Source organism: Odocoileus virginianus, chromosome 27 (assembly GCF_023699985.2).
Source record: "Odocoileus virginianus isolate 20LAN1187 ecotype Illinois chromosome 27, Ovbor_1.2, whole genome shotgun sequence".
NCBI lineage: Eukaryota > Metazoa > Chordata > Mammalia > Artiodactyla > Cervidae > Odocoileus > Odocoileus virginianus.
This window is the reverse complement of record NC_069700.1, coordinates 42,632,965-42,659,408: the sequence shown is the minus strand read 5'-3', so window position 1 is coordinate 42,659,408 and position 26,444 is coordinate 42,632,965. Positions and strand designations below refer to the sequence as shown.

At 53.9% G+C, this 26,444-nt stretch overlaps 1 protein-coding gene across 1 annotated transcript in view; it reads right to left on the bottom strand.

Moving 5' to 3' along the window:
- The window catches only part of TNXB (tenascin XB), a 56,248-nt gene extending 33,912 nt beyond the window's left edge, over positions 1 to 22,336 (bottom strand). The window contains 9 exon segments of the mRNA XM_070456750.1: positions 807 to 1,100; positions 2,215 to 2,583; positions 3,683 to 4,420; positions 5,198 to 5,461; positions 5,654 to 5,810; positions 10,733 to 10,848; positions 11,351 to 13,189; positions 13,569 to 13,979; positions 22,155 to 22,336. Of these exon segments, the coding sequence (XP_070312851.1) occupies positions 807 to 1,100; positions 2,215 to 2,583; positions 3,683 to 4,420; positions 5,198 to 5,461; positions 5,654 to 5,810; positions 10,733 to 10,848; positions 11,351 to 13,189; positions 13,569 to 13,968 (4,177 nt within the window). The 5' untranslated portion in view covers positions 13,969 to 13,979; positions 22,155 to 22,336.
- Positions 22,337 to 26,444: the final 4,108 nt, after the last annotated feature.

Sequence of the window (26,444 nt, the reverse complement as noted above, 5' to 3'; positions counted from 1 at the left end):
TCCCAGGAGGGCAGTGGGAGAGCGCCATGGCCCCCTCACTTTCTGCCTGAGTGGCCTTGCCCACTCTGTGCTGCCCTTCTCATCTGTGAAATGAGCATGCCTCAGGGCTGCTTGTGAGGATTAAGTGTGATCATTCACTTAGAACATCTTGAACACATCTGACACTTAAACGCTCAAAAGACGTTTGACTAAGTGTTGCTGCACTGTTGCACCGTTCCTCACATCCGCTGTTCCTTGCCTCAAGGAACAGGACTGCCGGATCCAGAAGCGTGGGGTGCCTGGGCCTCCTCGCTCTTCTTCACCCCACCCATCCCCAGCCTCACTGCCACCATCCCCGCCAGGACAGCATCCTCCCTTGCTGGTTCCTAACTCACTTCTCCAGCTGTCCTCTGCAGCAGCTTCAGAGCTATTTGTAAGATAAATATTGAATCAGGTCACTCTCTCACTTAAAGCCCTTCAGAGGCCCCCTAGGGTCCTCAGATGAGGCCTAAGTGACTCACTCAGACACTGGAGATCAGTGAGATCAGTGTCCTCAGCCCCCAGGTGCCCTGCCCTGCTATCCAGAGGACAGACTTTGATTCTCTTGCAGGGCCACTCTCACTCCTGCCTCACTCTTCACAGCTCCCTCTGTTGGCACTGCCCTCCTCAATCTCCCTGCCTGACCCACCACAATTTTCCCTTTAGGATTCAGCTCAGGCACCACCGCCTCCAGGAAGACTTCCGGGAGTTCCCAAAGCACTGGGGAGGCCTTCATCGGGACCGCGCAGAGGGTAGGGGCAGGGTCCTGGATGACCCTTGTCACTCACAGATCTTGGCTTCAGCCACCAGGGGGCCGTGCCTCTTCTTGCCCACGAGCCCGTACAGGACAAATTTGTACTTGCGGCCGACGTCCAGGTTGGAGATGAGGGCTGTGCGCTGGGGCCCCTCTATAGGCACCACCTGGGGCCTGTCCCTGTCTTTGTACTGGATCACGAAGGAATCGAACTCGCCCTCAGGGACTGTCCAGTGCAGAAGCAGGGAGTCGGAGGTCACGTCCGTCACTGTCAGCTTGCCCAGGCGAGGTGGGGCCAAGGGCTTCCCAGGTTTCTCCCCATCCTTGTCTGGAGTTGGGGGGGGGGTGCAAAAACAAAGCACGTGGGCTCAAGCACTGTCTTGTCCCTGCTCTTCGTCCCTCTCCTCTGCCCCCTGGCTCCCTTCATGCTGGATGCCTCCCTCCCTTGATGCCTGCATTCCCTGCCCTCAGTTCTCTGGGACCAGCCTTTCTAAGAAGGGGGGCATTTCTCCCCATTGTCTACTCTGGAGCAAGAGCTTCCACTCTTCCCTATGATAACTTCCTCCCCACTCACAAAGGTCCCAGGCCCTCTACACACCAACACTCTGAGGGAGTTTCGTGTCCCCCGAGGTTCTTCCTGAGAGTTCTGAACCCTCGCTGCTTCAGAGCAGCCTGGAGATGCCTTAGTCCACCAGAACGTCTCTCTCCCTCACCACCCTCTCCCCAGCGGTGAGGTTGATCTGGAGTTGCAGGGAGAGCTGGCTACCCGAGTCCCATAAAGGGGGACCAGGAGAAACTGTGAATGCCAGGAGCCCCAGGCTCCTGCCGGGTTCCACAAACCTCATCCATCTCTGAATCCCGATGGCCGTGGAGCACCCTCCCCAGGGAAACTCCACCCCTAGCGGGAACTGGCTGATGGGACCATGGGGCACTGCAGACCAGGCTTGCAGGGCGGGGGGACAAGGTGTCCTAGTTTGTTCAGTGAGGGGATGGCAGGGGCTTGAGAGAAGGGAAAAGGAGGGGATCAGTATCCTAGGGGCCAGAGGCCTTCCCACACCCACCCTGAGAGACACAGGGGGCGGAGAGGGCAGAGGAGTGACCAGGAAGCGGGGGCAGGACACTTCTACACAAAGAAAGCTGCAAATGGAGAGATAGGGGCTGACAGTCTCTCTCCCTGAATCTTTGTCCCATGCTTTGACTTTTCTCCTCTCACCTATTTATCTGGAAGGACTCCCCTTGCGATCCACCCTTTCGTTGGGCTAAGACCTTCCCTATCCCTCTTGCCTCTGAGCCCTCAACTCCTTTTCTCTCCTTGTTTCTTCTAGTGGCTCGACCCAAACACCAGCCCCGTCCTTCAGTCTCCACCCCACCCCTGAAGTCCTAATGGCCCAGCCCCTCCCTGAGCCTCAGGACACTGGACTTGAGCAGAGTCCAGGATGTACCCATAATGCCTTGGTAGATGAGAGGGGCAGAGGGCTCGCCGCTGGGAGGGATCCCACGAAGTGACAGCTCATAGGGGGATTCAGCAGGGGGTGAGGGCACCAGAGCCTGACGGACATCCCCTGGCAGCAGCTCCTCATGGGCCCCTGGCCCTTCGGGCACCCGTAGGCGCAGCTGGAAGTGGGTAAAGGTGTCAGGCTGGGCGGTCCAGGCCACTCGGAGGCGCCCTGTCTTGTCTTTGCCCAGCACCCTCAACTCGGCCAGCTCCTGGGGGCGCTGCTGCAGGACCGGGGCCTGAACCCCTTGAGTCGTTGAAGGGCCTGAGGGAGGAGGCTCATCAGTGGCCCCCAAGAGGCCTGAGGGGGAGGACCCTGGGGAGAGGCAGGGCAAGAAAAACAGGAGAGTCGCGTATGAGAGCCAGAAAGGAGACCGAAGTCCCCAGGTTCTGCTCTCTGGCCTCTGAGAGTCTTCAGACTTCCCCTTGGTCGCTCCTGGATCACCCCCTGGGTCACCTCAATGTCCCAAACATCCATTATAGCCCTGCACAGACGAGCCTGCAGGTCATAAACAGAAGAACTAAGTCTGCCATCCCTCCTCCCACAAGGTTCCTAGCTCCCTCCCCACAGGAGACCCTCCCCACTGGGTGGTGGTCCTGGCTTCCATTAGTGCTGCAGTGAGAAGCCTGGAAGAAAGGAGAAGACGGTGGTGTTAAGGAAGGCAGACTCAAGAGACAGTGGGCAGTCAGGAGAGAGACAGGAGTGGACATCCAGCTCCGGTGACATCTGGGCCCTATGGGGGAAGAAGAGGTCCATAACCCCTCCCCCTGACAGCCACAGGGCGCCCCCTCCCCGAGCCAGGACTCCGTTCCTGTGGGAGAGACAAGCGTGAACTGAGCCAGGAGGTCTGGAAAGGCAGCCCAAGAAGCAGTGGCTTCACCTCTCACCTACCCATGCTGCCTAACGGTTTCAAGGCCACCCCCAAGCAGTTCCGATGCGGCCCTTTGAGGTTAGGGCCAAAGTATGGAAAATAGTAACCACTGACCACAGCTGTCAGTTACCCTCACCACAGTGAGTCACAGTGGGAAACCACTGGTTTCACTCCCTACCCCACCCAAATTGCTCCAGAGAATCTTTGAGGACACTGTCCCTCCCATCAAATGACCCTTCTATTGCCTAGAACAGGATTCCTGGCAGAAGTGTCCTAAGAACCCAAGTGAAAATCAGACAATTCCAAAGACCAGGTCTCCTTGGTCTCGGGTATCCACCAGGATCCTGAGGGTGTGGGGGTTTCCAGGGACACAAGAAGGTGTGGGGATGCCCCGGAGCCAGAACCAGGAAGGGCTGCAAGGCAGAAGGGCACAGGTGGCGGAGCGGCCGCCTGAGCAGTGAGGCAGTGGGAGGCGCTCAGAGACTCCGACGGCAGGTGAGACTGGGCAGGGGGTGGGGGGTCGCGCGGCCCCACCCACGCTACCTGTGGTGGTGATGAAGGCGTAGGACTTGGAGGTCTGCCCTGCCCGCACCCCGTGGACCTCCACGTGGTAGGTGGTGCCGGGCTTGAGATCGGGCAGACTGACGGTGCGCCCGGTGCCCGGCACGGTCAGCTCCCCAGCGGGCCCCTCCGCGGGCGGCTGCGGCCGCCAGCGCAGCACCACGCGTTCGAAGTGGCCGCGGAGCCCGTCGAGCGACACGAGGAGCGCTCCGTCGGCGGAAGTGCCCAGCACCTCGGGCTTGGGGTGGCGGGGCGCCGCCACCCGGTCGACGCCTTCGGGGGAGAGGCCGTAGATGCCCTGGTTGGAGTCCCGCTTCCAGGTGCCCGAGTCGGGGCTGGCGGTGGGGTGGGGGCGACCGGGCGGGGGTGCAGGGGAGCGACGCCGCTGCAAGTATTCGTGGATGTGGTGCGCCACCGACGTGTAGGTCTGGTTGGCTCGCAGTGGGTAGCCTTGAGCCCGCAGGTGACGCTCCAGGTCCTGCACTGTGCCGCGGAAGCGGCCCAGCTCGGCCGTCAGGTTGCCCCACGCCCGCCGAGGGGGCTGGGGCGGGCTCGGCCGCGGCGGAGACTCCGCCTCCCCCTGCTCCGCAGGCCTCGAGGGCCGAGGAGGCGGCGCCGGGCGCGCGGGCCGCGGGGGCCGCGGGGCTGGGGCCGGCCGGGGCCGGGGCTTGGGGGGCGGGGCTGGGGGGTGCGCCTCCGGGTAACTGTAGTGGCCTGGTGCTGCCGGGGGCGGAAAAAGGGGGAGGAGAGAGCCGGTCAGTGGCAGCAACCCCCACCACCAGCCCCTGCACTCCCCCCACGGCAGCCCCGCCCGCGTCCCTCCCACCCCACCTGCAAAGAGAACCGAGAGAAGTTAGTGCCCCAGGACGCCCTCCCGCTTCGCCCTCCAAGCCCGCCACTGTTGGTGCCCTAGAAAGAAGAAACGAGCGGGTGGGGCCCTGCGTCTGAAGGAGAGAAAGGGGCGTGGGAGGAGAGAACGCGAGCGACAGCGAGGTGGGCGTCCCTCTGTCACAGGAAAGGGAAAGAAAGATCCAGGCATCTGTTAAGAGACTTGGGGGGTTAGTGGAAAATTACTGCTGAGACCTAACTCCCCCAAACCCCGATTCTAAAGTCAACAGGCGGCTTGATCTCTAATCTCCCCAGCTCCAGTCCCAGGAGACCTGACCACTGAGATGGAGCACAGGGGGGTCCCTGTGCCCAAGTTCAGATCAGAACCACCCCTATCTGGTTGGGCCCGGCAGCATCTTCTATATACTGCTTCTCTCCATGAGGCTGCTCTTCCCAAACTCCAACCCACCGCCTTCCTACAGGACTCCAAGCACCTGAGAACTCCATCTCGTCAGAGCCCCTGGTACAGAGCAGGGCCAGCAGCAGGTGCTTTGGGACTGCCACACACCCCGTGCTGTGCATTCGGAAGAGCCCATGAGCCGGACACACGGCTTCCCAAGGAAGTGGCTCCTGGGCTGAGAAACTTCCCCAGCCCGTGGCCAGCCATACCTGTGTTGGCTCTGATGGAAGCTGGGTAGCTTACTGCCCGGCCCCGCTCAGCAGTGACGGTCACCACGTATTCTACACCTGGCATCAGGCCGGTCAGCAGCGTCCCGTCTGCCTCAGAGGGCACTTCCAGCCGCACCCTCTGGTTGCCAGCACTGACGTAGGACACCACAAACCGGTCCACTTCAGCCTGGGGGCGCAGCCAGTTGAGCTCCAGGGTGGTTGGTGTCACAGCCACCACGCGGAGGTCCTGGGGACCGTCAATCACTAGCCAGGTCAGAGAGAGGAGGCATTAGGTGTGAGTCTGGTTCTTCGGTCACCAGCTGTCCTGCTAAGAGCCTTGCCCCCAGCCAGTCCCTCCCCTCTGCCCTCTTAGAGGGCATATCCCAGCCCCTCCTTCTCAAATCCATTCTCCACCCATGACCGTCCCCATCCCCCCACAACAGCCCCAGCTCTCACTGGTGGTGATGGTCTTGGAGGCAGGAGGGCCCCAGCTAGTCCCTCGAAGGGCACGGACAGTGACCTGGTACTCCTGACCAGGGGCTAATCCTCTCTGGTCATAGGCTGAGGCAGAGCTGGGCACCCGTGCTGTGAATGGGGGGCTCGCCCCCTCTGTCTGCAAGAGAGAAAGTACTGGGTGGATCAGGGCTGCCACTCACCCCTGCTGCTCAATGCCCCTGATCCCTTCTTTCTCCAAGGTCTAGGCAGAGTCAGCATGAGATTGTGTAGATCTTGGCCCTATACAGCTGGGGAGCATGGGTGGTATCAGCAAACACATCTAAAACACCTACTCCATGCCAGCTCCCGTTCAAGGCAATTTACATATGTAAACTCACTTAATTCTCTTAAGAATCTAATGAGGTAGGTCAGGTTATTCCCATTGGACAGATGAGGAAACTGATGTACAAAAGGATTAAGTGGCTTGCCCAAGGAGGCAGGGATTTAAACCCAGGCAGTGTGACCTCAGAGTCCCCTCTTATGGGGACTACCTTTAAAAAAAATATTTATTTACTTATTTGACTGCTTTGGCTCTTAGTTGTAGAATGAGGACCTAGCCTTGAGGCATGTGGGATCTTAGTTCCCTGACCAGAGATTGAACCCAAGTCCCCTGCATTGGAAGGCAGATTCTTAATCACTGGAAGAAGACCAGGGAAGTCCCTGGGCACTACCTTTTGAGCCTGTTCATCAGCTGTCTGCCAGAATTCTACCTGACACATGCCAGGACTCTCTCTCTGGCTTTTCCCTGGCAATCCTGACCCTCTGGGCATGAGGAGGCTTCTCATAAACCTGTTCCTGTCATAACAGGTGAAGCAGATCAGGGACAAGTCTCACTTCCTCTTTGAGGCAGCTGCCCCAGCCTAAGCCTTCCCCTAGACACCTGCCCCTGGCCGTGTAACTTGGGTGTGACCCACATCGTGACATTTCCTTTTAGGTACTTTCCTTGTCTTTTCAGCAGGGTTGTAGGCCCTTCAAAAACAAGGCCCACCTGCTCAAAGTTCCACAAATATGTTTCCTGAATTTGTACCTGGCATCATTCTGGGCCCTGAAGACACAAAAATAAGAGATATGATCCCTGTCCTCAGAGAGCTCATGCTCTAGTAGCTAAATGTGTGGCCACGCTTTACGTTTTATTAGATCCTTAACCCAAATCTCTATGTGTAGTCCATGCCTGTGAAAGAACAAACCCCCTTCAAGTACACATGTAAAGTTATGATTATTTGCAGGAACCCCACAGAAATTCTGCCAGCCCCTGCTCCAGGCAGGGTCTCCTGGAGTGTCAGCCTCTGGGGAAATGGAAGGAATGGACATCTGGGAACAGCGCAGCATTTCGCTGGGCCGTCTAGCTAGAACAGCTAATAAGGACGCTCTGTTCTGCTTTGCTATGTTGGCTGTGATGGGGACACCTTCATTCAGCCAAGTAGGATTGGAAATTTCAAAAGGTACTCTCCTAAACCAAGAGAACTGCGAGGAAATCAACACAGTAAATACCAAAGTATAAAACCAGATGAAAGGCCACGTAGAGACTTCTGGGTTGAGGATGAAGTGAAGCTTTGTTAGAGTTTTCTTGGCTGAAAAGGTTTTCTGGGCATGCAGGATCTTCATCCCTCTCTTACTCACTGCCCTAGAATACCCCAGCCTGGGAGGCCTTGGATGGGCATCTACTCAAGACCTATGAGGGCTTTATTCTTCCCCAAACCTTCTCTCTCTCTCTCCCCTTAGTCCCCCAACCTATCATCACCAACACACACACACACACACACACACACACACACACACACACACACCCCCCTTGAGTGCTTCCTGATGATGTCTGGTCCTTCCTGGGAGATAAGCCTGTCCCAGAGTTCACCTTCTCCCTTCAGGTCACCTACATGAACCTTTTAGACACTTTGAGATCCATCTGGGAACAGTCCCCTGAGAAGTCTTACTGCCAGTCTAACCCACATCTCTCAGCACCATCTGGCTGGTCTGAGGCTGGCTCTCTAACCAGAGGCTGGCAGCTGATTTGGCCCCTTCATGATGGTTTGGCTGCTTCACTGCTGTCCTTGGCAAGTTTCTAACTCTATTCTCAATATTAACCTCATGGCCCCAGGTGAAGGGCTCCACCTTGGCTGGCCCCTGAAGCTCACCTCACCCTCATCCTCCTTTTCAGACCAGAATCGAACACAAACTTTTCTGAGGCTGCAAGGTCCCAATGAAAATGTGACATAGCCCCAGTTTCCAGCCTGTGGAATACATCTAAACCGGAAACACCTGCATGTCTTTCTGTTTGGGGGTTTACCTCCCTCAGTTTCTTCAAGCTTTGTCTCACATTCATAGAAGACCTTGCCTTTTGCAAAATAGCATCATTCCTTGGACAAAAGAGCAGTGGTCCTTGGACTTGGGGTGCATTAGAATCACCCGGGGGTATGTTCTGATGCAGGTTACTGGGCTCTTCCCCTAGAGCTTCTCATTCAGCAGATTGGGGGGCAGAGTCTGACAGTTTGCATGGCTAATGCTCCAGCTGGTGCTAATGCTGCAGGTCCAGGGAGCACACTTTGAGAACCACTGAGTGTAGCCATGCCACGTATGCAGGGAAAAGAGGAATGTTCCTCTTCTGTGTTCTGAAAATCATTCCAATAACTAGGTGTGTCCCTTGGCCAGGAATAGCAGAGTTTGAGCTCTGAGAGAAAAGTGTTTCTGGAAAAGGGGAGAGGATAAGGTAGAGAGAGAGGCTTCTAGGAAGATGGCAGTGGCCAGAGGGATAGCCAGCTACTGAATGCACTCTGTGCCAACAGAAATGGATAGAGAGTGCTGGCCAAAGGCAAGAGGCACATTCCCAGGGGCCAGCCACAAAAAAGCATAGAAAACATAGTCAGAGGGCCAGCGGCACAGGCTGATGTGGAGTCCAAGGGAGGTGTCTGGGGACCAATTTTACGGGAGCATTTTCCACACCCAGGCTCAGGGACAAACTAGAATGTCACGGAGGCCCATACCCAGCGCAAAGCAGATGAGCTGAGATCGTGGCCAAGCTGGACATAGGCTTGCTCGATCCCTCCTGGCCCCACAAAGAGGGAGAAAGCCCAGGGCTCCTCCTGGGAGACTTCGCCTCTAGAGAACACCAAGGATGAGGTCATCTTTACTAAGAGCAGGAGATGCTGTTGCCCTTTAAGCTCCTTCTAGCTCAGTTGTTTATTTCAATTCTTTCCCTAAAGTTTCTTAGGAAAATTCCTGTTAAAAGTCCTACCCTCTCAAGATTGGAACTATGTAAATAATATACACGCAGAAGAGAGTGGGAGAAACACTTTAAAATGTTAACAGTACTTGTTTCAGTATGAAACAGCCAAGAATTATTTGTTTTTTTCCCTAGTCGCCAAATTCTTGTCTTGTGATTACATTATTTTTATAACTGAAAAAAAAAATGTAAATGGAATAAAGAAATCCAGGCTCCCTTGGTTGTGAAGCAAAGAAGGGATTTCTGCCTCTGCTTCTACCAGAGGGCAAGGAGAGATAAAACATGATAGGGGCCTGGGTTTGAGGTGATAATATTGATAAGGAGACTTAGAATGACTAGGCCAGTTGGGGTGGGGATGACAGCCAGCACCTCAGAGCTATCTCTTCTGTCCTAGAGGCTTCCTAAGTTTAAGCCCTGGAACTTATTTATTTTTCCAGAGTCCTGACTGGGTAGAGATTAGGGTAACATGGCCTACCTACCTATGGCATTTGTGGAATGATGCAGGAAAACATATTTGAATGGGAGAAATGTCAGATGATTTGCAGCGAGGAGACCAAACACATCATAAAAACCCAATCTGCATAAAGGGAGATCTCTAATGAGAGGCCACAAACTTTGTCCTTAGGGTGCCCCCAAATATTTTAAGAGTGAGTTGGAAGGAGATAGAGAAAGGAGGCTTTGCAATGCACTGATGACATGGAGGCTAGGGAACTAATTCACAGACTCAAATTATTGCAACAGCCTAGACAGCTTGGCCCAAACCAAAAAATGATAACACAGAACAGAGCCAAATGCAAAGGCTTATATTTAGGCTTAAAAGGGGGTATGTAGTTGAATGTCTTCTTTTTTCCTTCCTTCTTCCTTTTTTCCTTGTTTATATTTTCTAGTCTCTATATGACTTTTGTAATAAAAAGTTACTTTAAAAATCAAATGTGATCAAAATAACTAATAGTTTGTGTGACTGCAAGTTCATATATGTCAACTCTGAGAAAAGTAGCAGGGTATCCAGAGTTAGCCAGGTGAGTGACTGGACTCCTTTCTGCCCCTGTAATTGGAGGGAAGAGGCACATGCAAAAAGCAGGAGGCATCAGAGGAAGAAAACCAAGAAGTGAAGGATTCAGAGAACAAAGCCTCAAAGAAATGGGGAGAAAAAACCAGTGGGTTTGGCCTGGAGGGAATGAATGGTGATGTGATGGCGTGTTCATTTGCTTCAGTGGTGTACAACTCTTTGTGACCTCATGGACTGTAGCCCACCAGGCTCTTCTGCCCATGGAATTTTCCAGGCAAGAATTGTGGAATGGGTTGCCATGCCCTTCTCCAAGGGATCTTCCTGACCCAGAGATGAAACCCGTAACTCCTGCATTGGCAGGCATTTTCTTTACCACTGAGCCACCAAGCAGGCCCAACATGATGGCTAATGTCTCCAAATATCTAAAAGTCCATGGTGTAAGGTGGAGGGAAAGGAAAAAACACATTCCAATGCTGGTGAAGGTCCAGCTGGGGCCACTGAATGGATGTATGAATGGGGCAACTTTGGATTCAGCAACAACAGAAAGAAGTGACTTCAGTGATGAGCAAAAATGGAGTCAGCAGGCAGCCTTAGGAAGTACTGAGCTCAAGGTCACCAGAGGAGTTCCAGCAGCAGTGGGCCAATGATGCAAAGGCCTTCTGCACCCAATGTAGGCAGAATGCAAAGGTCTTTAGCACAGCTTCCGGAATCAGCTACCTGGACTCAACCACTGATTACCTGGAACTCCTTTTGAGGTGAGCACCCCCACTGCCAGCCCCACTCACTCAGCCCCTTCTTGGAGCTTTGCTCTCACCGTTGGGATGAACTGGATTTCGTAGGCATCCACATTGCCAGGAGCCCGGGTCCACTCTGTCCGAACCGTCGTCTCCTCCAGCAGGTGCATCCTCATGCCCTCAATGGCCGGCACCTCTGCCCAGGAGAGTGGGATATGAGAAGCTGCTTAGCCCAAGGCAGCTTCCCACCCCTACCCCCACTCTCACAAACTCTTCCTACTCAGGATCATATTAAGAGAATCAACCAAGTTCCCACTCCTCTCTGAGGGGAGAGAGGGGTGGCGAGGAAAAGCCAGCAGTGGCCTGAACAGGCCTTGGGTTTCCTTCACTGCCCTCTATCTCCAGGAACCAAAATCTCCCGAAAAATAACTGAAGAGGGCCCCCGGATCTGCTCATCAGAGATCTTACAGCAGGTCCTACCTGCAGGCATGCCCCCCCACCACACCCTGGTTCTGCAGCCCTGGTGGACCCTGGCCCTCTGGCTTCTCTGATTGCCCCACCAGCTGCCCCAATATATGACCACCTCCATCATCCTGCCTCCAAGTTGCGGGGCTCCTATGCCTCAGACTCAGGTTTTCTCATGGGGCTCCGGTTTTCCAGCCCAGGACCCAGCACACTGAGGCAGGCTGTCCGCTCACCTTCCCCGCAGTCCTCCCCTGCATAGCCGTCTTGGCAGACACAGCTGCCCTCACGACACTCTCCCCGGCCACGGCAGTCCCCGGGGCACGTCTGGATGGCGCAGTCGGGGCCCCGGAAGCCCTCGACGCAGACGCACTGGCCTGCGCGGCACAGTTCCCGCGGCCCGCAGCCCCCGGGGCAGGCGCTGGCAGGAGGCTCTTCCTGCCCACAGTCCTCGCCGCTGTAGCCCAGGTGGCACACGCACATGCCCTGCACACAGCGACCATGGCCCCGGCAGTCGGCCGGGCAGGTGCGGGTGGCGCAGGAGGGGCCTGTGTAGCCTGAGTCGCACACGCAGCGCCCGTTCTCGCAGCGACCGCGCCGGTTACAGTTGGCGGGGCAGACACGGAGGCCACAGTCCTCGCCCGCGAAGCCCTCCCAACAGGTGCACACACCGTCCTGGCACACGCCGCGCTGGTTGCAGTCGCGCGGGCACCGTCTTACGCCGCAGTCCTCACCCTCGTAGCCGTCGTCGCACACGCAGCGCCCCTCCAGGCATTGGCCGCGGCCTTGGCAACCCCTGGGGCAGCTGCGCGTGCCGCAGTCTTCGCCCTCGTAGCCCACGTCGCACGAGCACACGCCATCTTCGCAGCGGCCGCGACCGCGACAGTCCCCGGGACACCGACGGTTCCCGCAGTCCTCTCCTGCGAAGCCCGGGTTGCACACGCAGCGGCCGTCTACGCAGCGCCCGCGCCCGCGACAGTCGCCAGGGCAGGCGCGCGTACCGCAGTCCCGGCCTGTGTACCCGGGCCAACACACGCAGCGGCCACTCTCGCAACGGCCCCGGCCGCGACAGTCCCCGGGACAGCTGCGCACGCCGCAGTCCTCGCCACTGTAGCCCGCGTGGCACACGCATACGCCGTTCTCGCAGCGCCCGCGGCCCCGACAGTCGCGCGGGCAGGCACGCGCTCCGCAGTCGGGCCCCGAGTACCCAGGCCAGCATACGCAGCGGCCGTCCTCGCAGCGGCCCCTTTGGTTGCAGTCGCCTGGGCAGCTGCGCACGCCGCAGTCGTCCCCGCTGTAGCCCGGGTCGCAGATGCATTCGCCATCCTCGCAACGCCCTCGGCCCCGACAGTCGCGGGGACAGGTCCGCGTGCTGCAGTCCTCGCCCGCGTACCCGGGCCAGCACACGCAGCGGCCGTCCACACAGCGTCCGCCCTCTCCACAGTCCCACGGGCAGGTCCGCGAGCCGCAGTCGTCGCCAGCGTAGCCCGGGTCACAGACGCAGCGCCCATCCTCGCAGCGCCCCTTCTGGCTGCAGCCTCGGGGACAGCTCCTTACCCCACAGTCGTCGCCAGTGTAACCGGGGTTGCACACGCAGCGCCCATTCTCGCAGCGTCCTCTCTGGCTGCAGTCTCGGGGGCAGCTCCTCACCCCACAGTCCTCGCCACTGTAGCCTGGATTGCACACGCAGCGCCCGTCCTCGCAGCGTCCCCTCTGGCTGCAGCCGCGAGGGCAGGAGCGCACACTGCAGTCGTCCCCGGAGAAGCCCGCGCGGCACACGCACACGCCCTGCACGCAGCGTCCGCGGCCGTGGCAGTCCCCCGGGCAGGAGGGCCAGCTACAACTGGGCCCGGTGTAGCCAGGGAAGCACACGCAGCGACCACGGACGCAGCGACCCTGATCATTGCAGTCGTCCGGGCAGGAACCGGGGGCGGAGGGTGGCGAGGAGGGGGGTCCCTCGGCACTTGCGGGGTCCGAGCAGGTGGGCCCACCCCAGCCTGGCTCGCAGGAGCAGGCACAGCGGCTCAGGTCAAACACACCATGGAGACTGCAGAGGCTTCGAATGTCGGTCTGGCCTGGAGTAGGAGCGAGAGCTGGGTCTCAGTCTCACTAGGGAGGAGAGGCTGAGCATGTGTAGTGCTGCTCTGAGTCAGCTTCCCCATCAGGGAAGCCTCATTTCCTAAGGCCATTTTATTTTTTATTTATTTATTTTTTTCCTAAGGCCATTTTAGTTTCCAGCTGTAACTTATCACCCAGGGCCCTAACATTCACTGGGGAGGGCTGACATCTAGTCACATGGCTCCTCTCAAAGTCGTGCCCTGGGCTGCACTCACCACTTGCAAAGGGGAGGCGGGATGCCTTTCCTAATTCACACCAAGGTTCTCCAGTGATGCCCACCCAACCCTAATCCACTTCCCTTCTTTTCTGTGCTCCTTCCTGTGATCATCGGCTCACCTGTGCCAGCCTGGGCAGCTGGAGGACAACAGCCCCCAATGCACTGTTCCTTGAGCCCCTTCACCAGCTCCTCCAGGATCTCCAGTCGGACCCTCAAGGCCTGCACCTCTGAAGCAGGGACAGGGGGCTCAGTGCCTGGGGGACAGCCACAGCCAGCTGAAGGGGGCAGGTTAATGCGGTGGGTGAACACCACCTGCTTCTCCCCTCCTTCCACGGTGTGCTCGTAGAGCCGAGAAGAAGGGCCTCCCCCTTCTGGCTGCACTGTACGGCCCCCCGGCTGGGGAGGGGGCCGTGGGGCTGGAAGTGTCACATTGGACCGTGGAGAGAAAGGGCCTGCTGTGACAGTGCCCAGCAGCATCAGAAGGGCCAGGTTGGAGGTTAGGGAACATTGGGTGGGCATCTTTCCGGAGGCTGTGGGGAGAGAGGGCACATATGAGAGCAGCTTCACAGAGCAGACAAGATGAATGTCCCCTTCCCCAACACACACACCCACAGTCCCACCACCCACAGCTCATCTACCCAACTCACGTGTTTGCAAAAATCCACATTCAGCTCAATCCTACCATAGACCCTCCCTGGGCAGATCTGTCTCTACCTTGCTTTCTGATATCATTTGGTCACCCTGCTCTCCCACTCCTTATTTTATTTATTTTTTTACTGTTCCATCCACACTGGTCTTTTTTGTTTGTTCCACAGACACTATAAGCTTACATTAACCTAAGGGCCTTTGCACTATATGTTTTCTCTGTCTGGGATGCTTTTCACTCAGCTCTTAGAGGTTGGCTCCTTCCTTTTCAAATCTTAACTCACATGTCATCGACTCCCAGAGGTCTTCCTTGTTGCCCGATTGGACCAGTCTTTCATCACACTTCATCGCAGTGTCCTGCTTATATTCTTCATGCCATTTATTGCTGCCTGAACTATCTGTTTGTGTGGCTACTTGATTATTATCTTTTCCCCACTACCAGAATGCGAATTCCATAAGAACAGGGACTTCATCTGTCTTGGTATTGCTGCATGCCTGTGCCTGGCACATGGGATGGGCACTATACAACATGGTTTTTGGTGGTTTTTGTTTGTTTGTTTGTTTGTTTTGGTGGCCATTCTGCACAGCTTATGGGATTTTAGTTCCCTGATCAGGGGTTGAACCCAGGCCCTCAGCAGTCAAAGTGCAGAGTCCTAACACTGAACAACCAGGGAATTCCCTATCCAACACATTTTTGTTGAATGGGTCAGTAGATGAATAGAAAAGACTAATCCTTCCATAAACAACTGGATCCCAGCTTCTAGTATCTTTTTAGAAACCTTAAGGTGTAGATTATCCTCTCTTTCTTTCATTTAGCCCCTCACTCTCAACCTCCCATCATCTTTCCATATAAGCTCAAAAAACTCCTGTTTTCTTTTTTTTTTCTTTAAATCCTCTTCCTCAGGACTTATATTACCAAATATCAAAATTTATTATGAAGGTGAAAGCATAGAGAACAGAACAGAAACAGACCCACACTTATGTGGTCACCTGATTAATGAAAAAGAGGGCCCTACAATTAAAAGGAGAATAAATTGTGATAAATGGTCCTGGGTCAGCTGAAGATCCACATGGGGAAAAAATATATCTCTACCCTACGTCCACATACAGAAATTAATTTGGAATGAGTATATAGATCTAATCGTGAAAGATAAAGCAATACCTTTCACAAAATATCTTAGAGGAAAAAACTATAGGAGAAAATCTTTATGACCATGAAATAAACAAAGATTTCTTAAAACCTAACCACAAAATTTACCATAAAAAATTTCACACAAAACTAAACCACAAAAAAGATATTGATACATTGGACCACATTAAATTGATGACTTCTGGTCATCAAAGGACACCACTAAGGGATTCCCCGGTGGCTCAGTAGTAAAGAATCCACCTGCCAGTGCAGGAGACAAGACTTCGATCCCTGGTCCAGGAAGATCCCACATGCCTCAGAGCAGCTAAGCCCCTGCACCACAACTACTGAACCTGTGCCCTGGAGCCTGTGTTCTATGACAAGAGAAGCTACCGAAATGAGAAATCCACATGCCACAACTGGAGAGTAGCCCCCACTCGCTGCAACCAGAGAAAAGCCCACACAGCAGTGAAGACCCAGGGCCGCCAAAGATAAATAAATAAAATTATAAAAAAGATGCAATTAAGAGAAAAAGAAGGCAAGCCACAGAATGGGAGAAAATACTTGAGAAATGTCAGAATATATATATATATGTATTATATATGGTGGAGAAATTGGGAGACAGTGCTTGAGAGTGAGAGAGAGGATTAAAATCTAAAGAATTCCTTCAAAACAAAAACAAACAAAAGGCAGGCAACCAGTTTTTTTTTCTAATTTGCAAAAAAAAAAAAAAAGTCTCTCTAGTAAAGAATATATCCAAAGGGCCGATAAATACATGAAAAATAAACAAATGCATGTGTAGAACAAAACCAGTAATCAGGGAAATGAAAATTAAAACCACAAGAGGATGCCATCAAATATCCATCAGAATGGCTAAAACTAACAGGGCTGTTGATGCTCAATATTGGCAAGAATGTGAGGCTACTGGAACTCTCATTTATTGCAAGTAGGGGCAGAAATTAGTGCAGCCACTTTGGAAAACTGATAGGCAGTTGCTACTAAGGCATACAGCCTATAACTTGGCAATTACACTTCTTGGTAAATACCCAACAGAAACGACGGCACGTATCCTCCAAAAGACATGACTGCATGTATCCTCTAAAAGACGGGTACAAGAATGTTCATGGGATTTTTTTCATATGAGCCTGAACTGGAAGCACCTCAAGTGTCCATTAATAGTAGAATGGATAAACATATTGGGGCATAGTCATACAATGGGATACTCTCCAGCAATGAAAAAACACCCTCCTTGGACTTGGTGGGTGATCCAGCGCTCAGGACTCAGTGCTTTCACTGCCAGGCCCTGGGTTCAGTCCCTGGTAGGGGAAGATCTGCAAGCTGGGCAGTGTAGCCAAAAATCAAACAAACAAACTCCCCCCGCCCCACCAAAAATATAAACCTTCTTGTTACACACAGCAACACGGACAAAATTTGACACACATAATGCTAAGCAAAAGAAACAAGGCACACAAAAAAAGAACATTGTAAATGATGCTATGGATATGAAGTTGAAAAATAAACAGAACTAATAGAAGACAGGATAGAATTACTAGAAATATTTTGCACCTTTAACTGGGTGGTTAAACAAAGGTATGTATAATAAAAAATTAATTGAGCTATGCACTTATGTGCATTTCACTATATGCATAAAATATACTTAAAATACAAAAATATACTTAAAAAAAATTCCCCAACCTCACACTCCCTCCAGCCACCACATATTTGTCTTCTCTACTTCATGGCCATAGTTGTCAAAAGATTTATCTGGACTTGTTCCTATCTCACATATCCCATGCATGTCTCAACCAGCTCCCATCTGACTTCACCTTTTTTCAGTCCACCAAATAGCCCTCCTTAAGGTCTCCCAATGATCTGTGTTACAAAATCTAAAAGTCGTTTGTCTTCACCTTGATTTCTCAAAATCACTGGACACTGATGACCATATCTTCCATTTTAGAGCATTCTATATCTGTGCTGGCGATAAGGTAGATAGGAGAGATCACTGGCTCTTTAACACTTAAAATGTGGCTAGAGGGACTGAAGCACCAGACTTTCTTTAGTATTTTTAACAGCTCCCTAGGGGATTGCAGTGTGTAGCCAGAGCTGTGACCTACGTGGGGTAGTCATTCACTCAGGTACCTTCATCCAGATCCCAGACTTTAACTTCCAAACTATATCCCAAAGTATAAACTATCTCCTCTTAACTCCAAGCAATATAGCTATCCTATTTAGTATCTCCTCTTGGGCACCTCAGATTCAACACATCTAGAGCAGAACTCAACATTCATCCCTCCGGTACCCCATCCCTTCTGTGTTCCCTACCGCAGCTCATGGTCCCATTGTTACTCAGTTTCACAAGCCAGAAACCCAACAACTCATTCAACACCACCATATTCCATCATATCAACCCATGTTTTATTGTAAATATCTCTTTAATTTGCTTATGTTTCTCCCTCTAAGCATCATTATAGTCCAAGCTACTATCTACCTTAACAACTGTGATTGCCTCCTAGCCGGTCCCTCTGTTTCTATTCTTGCTTCTTAAAAATCTTGCAAAGGCAAATAGAATGCCCCTCTCCCCCCAAAAAACTTTTCAGTGACTCCCCTCTGAATAGTTTTCAGATACTGACAGACAGTCCTGCATCATCTGGCCCCTGCTGACCTCTCCCACCTCATCCCACGTAAGACTTCCCTCCCTCTCTCCATTCCAGTCCCCTCGGTCTTATGTCCTCCACATTCTTCCCAGCCCCAGACCTTTGTATCTGTGGTTCCCTGTATGGAATGTTCTTCCCTTTTCTCTTGGCTTCCTCATCATTTGGGTCTCAACCCCACATCTCTTCCTCAGGAGCTTTCCTGTCCAGGTCAGCTCCCCTATCATGTGATATTACAGGATCATGTAACTCCCATTTGCAACATTTATAATAATTTATACTCACATATTTATTCATGGGATTATTTTATTACTTTCTTGCCCACACTCAACCTTGCCCACTAGACTGTAAGGTCAATGGAGGCAGACATATCACCTGGTTTTGTTTTGTTTTGGCTGCTATATCCTTACATCTGGTACATAGTAAGTGATCAAAATATATTTATTGACTATATAAATATTTAGTCAATTTACATAGTTCAAGTTAAGCCCAGAACTAGCACAGGGCTGGAACCAAGGACAGGACCAAGGTCAGGGGTAGGACCACGGACAGTGTCTGGAACTGAAAGTTGGTTAGAAACAGCAGCTGGGGCAGCTGTTGACCGGGGACCAGGCCAGGTGTAGATCCTGGCAGGGCCACGTGGTACAAGCCCATTGGAAAACCATTTGCCACAACTGACCAAATCCACTAGGGCTGTGTGCAAACTCTATGACATGGCAGCTCCACTCCGAGGGATCTACCCACCACAACAGTACTTCTCATAATAGCCTCAGACTGGGAACCACCCAAATGTCTCACATGAGTAGAATGGATTAAATAACACGTGGTTTGTTCACACAGTGGAATAAAATAAAGCAATGAGAGCGAAGTGTAACTATATGCAATAACAGGAATGGGTCTTGCTCATATAGGGTGGAGAAAAAGAAGTCAGACACAAAAAAGAATAAGCTGAAACATTCTGTTTATGTGACCTTTGAGTCTAGACCATGTTAACTGTCAATCAGTAGAGTTGCAAGTCAGAAATGTGGCACTCTTAGGGGAATGGGGACCAGAAGGGGCATGGTGGGGAAATTCTGGGGTGCTAAGAACATCCTGTTTCTTGATCTGAGTGCTGGTCACCCAGCTGTGTTTGTAGAATCCACTGAGGCAAGAACTGGGGGGCACAGGGAGACGAGGATTAGAGAAGAAAGGTAGTGGGGTGATGGGGGGAACCAGGAGAGGGGGCCTCGGTAACAGAGGTGCGTGGAGGGTTCAGGCGAAGGGTTAAGGAGCGGTGTTAGCAGGCGCCCAGTTCTTCCAGACCAGAGAGGCTGGAGAGGGAAGGAGAGCAGGGTGAGTGGTGGAAATGCTGACTGAGGAGGAGGGTTAGGGGCTGTGACCAGTGCCTCCCACAACACACACACATTTCCTGGCTTCCTATGCTTAAAATTCTCCTCTGAGTCTGAGAAAAAGGAGTTTCCAGGGCTACCAGCCATCACACTCCACCACCATCCCATGAGGTGGAAGAGGAGCGGGCAACGGGAGCAGAGCGTTTCCACACTGAGAGGCACCCTACCCCACAAAGCCCAGCAGAGAGCCTGGCAAGCAGAGAGCTGCCCTTCCCTCAGCCCTTCTCTCAGCTTGGGGTGTAGCCCTGGGTGTGAGCTGTGCTCTGACTTACCTTCAAATTCTGTGGCCTGTGTCTAAGGTTGACACATCACCAGGTGCACACACACACAAATACACATACACATACAACTGTACTCATGTGCTTATCCACAAACACAAAGATGAACACACTTCTTGTATCTGTCCGTCCTAAGTCGCTTCAGTCATGTCACTCTTTGCAACCCTATGGACTGTAGCCCGCCAGACTCCTCTGTCCTTGGGATTCTCCAGGCAAGAATACTGGAGTAGGTTGCCATGCTGTCCTCCAGGGGATCTTCCCAACACAGGGATTGAACCCGTGTCTCTTACATCTCTTACACTGGCAGGTGGGTTTTTTACCTCTAGCACCACCTGGGAACTATACATATATTCATCCAAAGAAGCTTGCATCTTTGCAGGCACACACACTTGAGTATGTGCAGGGGTTTCCCAGCAGTAAAGAACCCACCTGCCAATGCAGGAGACTTGGGTTCGATCCCTGCCTAGGTTGGGAAGAGCCCCTGGAGTAGGAAATGGTAAGCCACTCCAGTATTCTTGCCTGGGAAATCTGATGGAGGGGAGCCTGGCAGGCTGCAGTCCATGGGGTCACAAAAGAGACACGACTTAAGTACTAAACAACAACAACAAAGGCATACACACACAAACTCCTCTTCACATTTCCTCCACATCCAGTCATTGAGTGATGTCTGAAAAAGTTGATTTCTCATTGGCTCAGAGGGCAGCTGTGTGAGTCAAAGAACTTAGTTGGAGTGAGGGGAACCACACAGGAGACCCTTCTCCAGAGGGGGCAGAGGTTACAGGGTGCTCCACACCCCTGGGGGTTTGGGGGAGCTGCCAGTCCCCCTCCCTCAAAAATCGAATCCTGCACCTCTCCCCACTTGGTGGGGGCAGGGGGAGGGTCTCTGCAGCAGGAAGGAAAGAAGCTTGTCTGAGAGGAGAGGCCCGCACAGGCCACACCCCCAGAGCCTCCCTCCCAAGCGCCCCTCCCCCCCACCCCCAGTCTCCACCGCCGGCCCTGCTCCCCATTCCCATTTCTTGGAAGAATCGTGCTCTTCTCTCAGCACCAGGAAAGCAGGAAACTTGGGTGTCCCTTATGTTTCCCTCTCATCGCCCGTCCTCGGCATCGGGGGTGCCTGCGCGCAGCGGGGAAGGAGGGGAGCACGGGCCTCCCCCTCTTGGCACCCTTCCCATAGTCGGAGGGCTGGCAGGGCTGGGGCACCGTCCCAAGCGGTGACTCAGCGTGCAGGGTATTCATGTGGTGGCCAACTTTGACACTTCGCTCATCAGGGACTGTAGGTCCCAGGAGCTGGGGAGAGGGGCTGGCCTCCTGCAGGGATGCTCCAGAGGTGGGGGTTTTGGCCCCACCCCCATGCCTCTCTCCCTCCCTCATGCCACAACAAGAGTGAAGGTAGAAGGATTCTAGGGCTGCGAGGACAAGGAGGGAGGTGAGGGCAGGCTGCAGCCACTGGGTTAGAAGCAGGTGGCAAGGAGGTACCGGGAGATGGGGCAGTTGGAGGATCTAAGACACCCCTTATTCTGGGAAGTTCATGCGCCAGAGACGTGGGAAAATTAAAAGAAAGGATTTCCGGACCCCCCGTGGCAAAGAGTCCTGGGGAGGAGCACTGAGTGACCAGAACTCAAGGGAGAGAAAGTTGAGAAGTTGAGGTGCTGGGTCCCCGGGGGGTCTGGAGGCAAGGCCAGGGAAAGAGAGGAGCGGGGCTGAGGATCTGGGAAGTGGGCGGGGATTGGAAGCGGACAGGCAGCAGCTGCGGTGTTTCCGTGTTTCCGACTTGCTTCCCAGTAGTTCTCTCAGTTCCATTTCCAGTTGTTTCCAAGCCATTAAATTCTTTCCAGGCGAGATAAGGGTCCCGCCCGTCCCACCCAGGGTGTGTCACGTGTAGGGGGGAGGTTCAGACGGACAGAAGCAGGAGAGCCTGGAAGGGGGATGGAGTGAAGACGGAGCCCCAGTGCCCCCCTGGAGGCATCGCGCGGTCATCCCAGCCCCGCTGAACCGTGAGTCATGGGTGCAAAGCTCTCTGCCAAGAATAAGTTTTAGGAGTCTCTCCACAGACTCCGTGCCCTTCCCGGACCTGGGAGTCCTAACTCTGCTCCATTGCTGCATTTCCTAAAGGCTCGAGACCCCCAGAACTCCCTCCTGAGCCTTGCCATCCACCTGCTGCCACCTGGGGTGTCCCCATCTGAATGCTCAAAGAAGTTCCCTCGGGCACGTTCCTGGAGTTCTGGCTCAGCCGCTCCAGCCAGATCACTTGGGGTTCCAGCAGCACTTCCCTCCTGAAGTTCAACCGGCCACCAGCTCATCCTGGCCTCTGGCTTCTCCCAGCCCCAGCACCACACCGATAACCACCTCCACCTTGATGCCGCCCCTGGTCCTGTCCAAACCCCAGCATCCATCCTCCGTGCCCAACTCACACACACCTGCACTGACTTTCTCACAGACACACCCTCCACGGGGAGTCCGGTCCTGTGCATGGTCTTATTTCCTCTGCCCCCAGAGAAAGTCCCTGTTCTCCTGGGAGGCTCTCCTGCCAACCTTCATCTGGGGTTTGGGGATAGAGGTCCCCGCCTCTCCCGGCTCTTTCCTCTGTCTCCCAGAGACGAGGTTACTTCCTTACCTGGGTAACCAGCAGCTTCAGTGTGTCTGCACCTGCTCTGTTCCGGACTTGGGAAGGGGGTTCTCAGGGCAGGGTGGGTGGGCGCCCCTTGGCAGCGCTGAGCTCCTGGGTATCCCCGTGCTCAGTTCCCTGCAGCAGGGGCTCAGTGAGCCGAGACCCGACTGTCGGTCTGGGCAGCGACAGTGAGGAGGAGGGATATTGCAGCCAGCCAGGGGAGGAGAAGGGGAGGGCCGGCATGAGGTCAGGGAGGGGAGCGGAGATAGGGCAGGTCCTCCCACCCACCCGCCCCTGCCAGGCCCTCCCAACGTCATCATATGTCACCCCCCTTCTCCTCCCGCCGTCATCCCACCCCCCTCCCTGTCTGGGATCACTAAGTCCCACCATACCCTCATCTCACCCCTCCAGCCCTCATCCAACCTCCCCCATCCTTTCCTTATCCCATTTTTATTCTTCCTCCTCACCCTAATTTGTGTCCAGTTTGACACCTCTATCCCTCATGTCATGTATCCTTTTCCCCACCATTTCTCCACCTGTTGCTCCTGCTCTCTGGCCTGTTTCCCCCTCTTCCAGCACCCCTTCCCACGGCCAGCCCCTCTCTCTCCTGGGGACCTCCCCCACCTCTTCCCAGCTGCCACATCCCTCCAGCTGGGGTCTTGCCCCATCTGTCTGTTGCCCAGCACCCACTCCTTCATCCCCCTACCATTTATCTCCTGGCAGGGGACTGCAGCAGAGAGGGTGGGTGGCAGGAGGAAACCTCCCTCCCCAGTCTAGACTGCTCTCAACGAGGAGCCTCCTTGTCCCCCCTCAGCCCCTGCCTGGCCCCACTGCTCCCACCTGCACTGTGTCCTTTTCTCGCCCTGTCTCTGTGCTGCCTCTCCCCGCCTGTACTGGTCAATCCCTGGTTCTCAGCTCAGGGATCAGTGCCCCCTTTTCATTCTCTCACCTCAGCAGCTTCCTAGAGAAATGGCAGATGAGGCTTCGGCACTGGCTGGACAAGGGCGTGGTCTGAACACCAAGACACAGAAGCCTTGGGAAAGAAGGTGGGGTTCACAGGAGACAGAGAAGGGAAGCCCGAGAGTTAGGAGGAAGGTTTGTGGATAGAGAAAGAGCGAGAGCCAGGGGCAGACATGAGGGTGGGGGACACATGGTGTGCTGATGTTCTGGAAAGAGGAAGGGGACTAATTCTGTGCTGCAGCGGAGAAGCAGGGGTAGGGAGGGAGTTGTGGGCTGGAGGAAGAGGTCACTTCAGTCTTGGGTAGAGATAGGAAGACTGGCCAGAGGGTAGAGTGGCAGATACCCTCATTAGGCTGCCGGGCTGTTTCTCTAGTTTCATTTCCCCATGTGCTTTGCTACTGATGCTGGGCTGAAGAAGAGACTTTTGCCGGATAAGAAATATCCAGGCTGAGGGAGGTTTCATGCTGATAAAGTTCTTTCCACCCAACTACAGTCCTCACCATGGAGGAGACGCTTGGCCGAGTGACAGCGTGGGTGATGGGGAGCGCGGGAGCCCGTGTCTGACCCTGTGCATGGTTGGGGCAGAGGCGTCCGCAGGTGCCCAGGGTCTCCGGTGTGGTGTTTCTGGGCAGGGCGCACTGGCCCAGCATGTGGCTCTGCGGAATGCCCCGCGAGCTCCTGGTGGCTGAGGGTGAAGGCTCACGTGGGTGCTCGCATGGGTGTCCCCATGTGTCTGTGTGTGCGTGTGGCTGTTTTCCCCCCCACTCCCCCCCGCCCCGGCTTTGATAGGAAAGATGAAGTCAGCATCTTGGATAGAGCTGGGTTCAGCTTCCTTCCTCTGCCTTGGCCCGAAGCCCCCAGAGCATGAAATAGGTAACAGTTTCCCTCAGCTCTCCACGCAGGCCTTGGGGGAAAGCACGTGAAAGGGCAGAGGGTCTAAAATAGCATTACCTGGAGAGAGCAGACTTCAGAGACCAAATTTTCTCTGATCCTGCCAGATTCTAGTAATTCTAATGGTCATATCCCACCTCCCCTCCCTTTTTTTTGGGTCCTATACCCCATATGTTGGTTTTATTTTATTCATTTATTTTTCAGCTGCACAACTAGGCATGTGGGATCCTAATTCCCCCACCAGGGATCAAACTTGCACCCCCTGTAGTGGAAGCGTGGTGCCTTAACCACGGGACCAAAGTATGGAAGCGTGGTGGAAGCATGGTCACCATAGGTATACTTGGCCTAGAGAGTGGCCAGAAGAGCCTGGAGAGAAAGAAGGACTGAAATGATGGCCTTGGGGTGTTTTGGAAGTCGACTTCTCAGGGGAGACAGGATGCTGGAGTCAGAAAAGGGTGCGAGATTCCAGACATTCACAAGCTCACAAGGCAGTCAAAGAAGCCGAAGCCGCTGGAGGCCTGACAGATACAATTTCAGCTTCTGAGATAATCATTATCTAAAATGTGATCCACACCCTGGATTTCAGGCTCCTGGAGGAGCTTGTGTCTTATATACATATGTTTGCCTTTTATCAGAAAAGCACTGGGCCTTGCATAAAGCAGGTGCTTCATAAATGCCTGTCAACACTGAGTTGCCAAAGGTCTGTGAGAGACAGAAGTGGCAAGAGTGTCTGGCAGGGAGCCTCAGAGTGAAGGCAGGGAGTCCAGTGGTCAGAGTGGGGTCGCCTTCACCAAGGTGTCCCAGGTGGTGGACATAAAGGCTGGGGTCTTCTTGAGAACTGTTTGTGTGCTCTGTCCGTTCTCCAAATCCTCACTCTGGGTGTCTTCAGCTCTGGGCCTCCATCCTTGAATGAACCTCCAAGTTCCTGCCCTACCCTCAGGAGGATTAGAGATAAAAGGTATATAGCAAGGAAGGAAAGGAGAAGCCGAGAAGACAAGAGTAAGGGCAATTGAGGGCAAGGGCCTGAAGGATAGAGAGGGAGAGAAGAGGCCAGGGGCTGTGATCCAAAGAAGCAGTCCCAGAGAGGGGAAGATAGAAAACAGTTGTGCCGGGCTTCCGTTTACAAAGCCCTTTCCTACACCGCAGCACTTTGTTAATCCCATTTTATGCTGAGGAAACGGGGGCTCGTAGACATTAACGGAGTTGGCCGGGTGACTTTGCTAGTGGTGGTGAAGGTGGGCCTCAGGCCAGGTTTTCAGATTCCAAAGCCTGTATGCCTCCCCCTTCCCCAAGAAGAGCCCTAGAAAGATCGAAGACTTAGGGCAGAAACAAATGAAGGACTTCAGGCAGGACTTGTTGGGGAAGGGTGGGTGCTCTAGATTTCTGAAACTTCTTTCTGCATCCACTTATGATGTAGATTCAGTGGGAAGAAACTGCCAAGTGTAAGTCAGGGGGTCAACACTTCATTACTGAGACTGTGTGGGGGGGAGGGGGGCCCGAGGTGGGAGGTGATGAGGAACGTGCAGAAAGAAAACTGATCCTGAGATGAAAGATGGGAGAAAAGTAAGAGGCTGGGCTGAAAAACAGGGCGAGAGAGCCACAGGAGGAAGAGTTTGGACCCTTAAAACTTCCTTTGCCTGGAGACATGGGTGTGGGGAAAAGGGAGGAGGGAGGACATTTCTATCTCGTGACAAAAGAAAGTCACACAATTATTTTGTTCTCTGCTCTAGGGCGGGTGGGCGCCCGTATTTACCAGAGGGACCGGAGTCGCTGTAGCAACCACACATCTGGGCCCCGGAATCCAGATGTGCTGCATCCAGAAGCCATAGCAGAACGATGAGGCAACAGTGTGAGGCTCTCCAGTCCTGGCCCCACAGCTGGGAGAGGACCGAGGACTGGAGTGGGGAGGTGAAGGGAGAAGGGGGGGAGGGGGGCGGAAGGAGGAGGAGAGGGCTGGAGCGGGGGAGAAGAGAGGAAGTTATGGAAGGGGACAAGGAATGTGGACAAAGGAGTGGAAGCAGCCGGGGAGAGGAGAAGACCCAGAAGGGAGCAAACTGTGAAGTGCAGGGGGAGGAAGGGAAAAGTACAAAAACCTCGAGAAACTAGCAGATGAACAAAGGATAAAGAGTGTGAATGAGAAGGTGATAACTTGGGGGTGGGTAGAGGGCAAAGGAAGGCAGGAAACAAGTCTAGAGAAAAGAGAAGAGGGAAAGACAGTGGATGAAAGGTGATTCTGAGGAAGGAAAGTAGCAGAACAGAAAGATACAGAGGGTCTGAGCTGGGAAGGGGTCAACAGGATGCGCAGGAGTGACAGCACAAGGAGGTGGCCTTCAATGGGGCCGCAGCTCGAGATCAGCATGGGCCTGGGGGGAGGCAGCAGACTGACCTTCACCCCCCATGGCACACCCACTCTCCACACCTCTCCAGAGCCTTCCTTCCCACCAC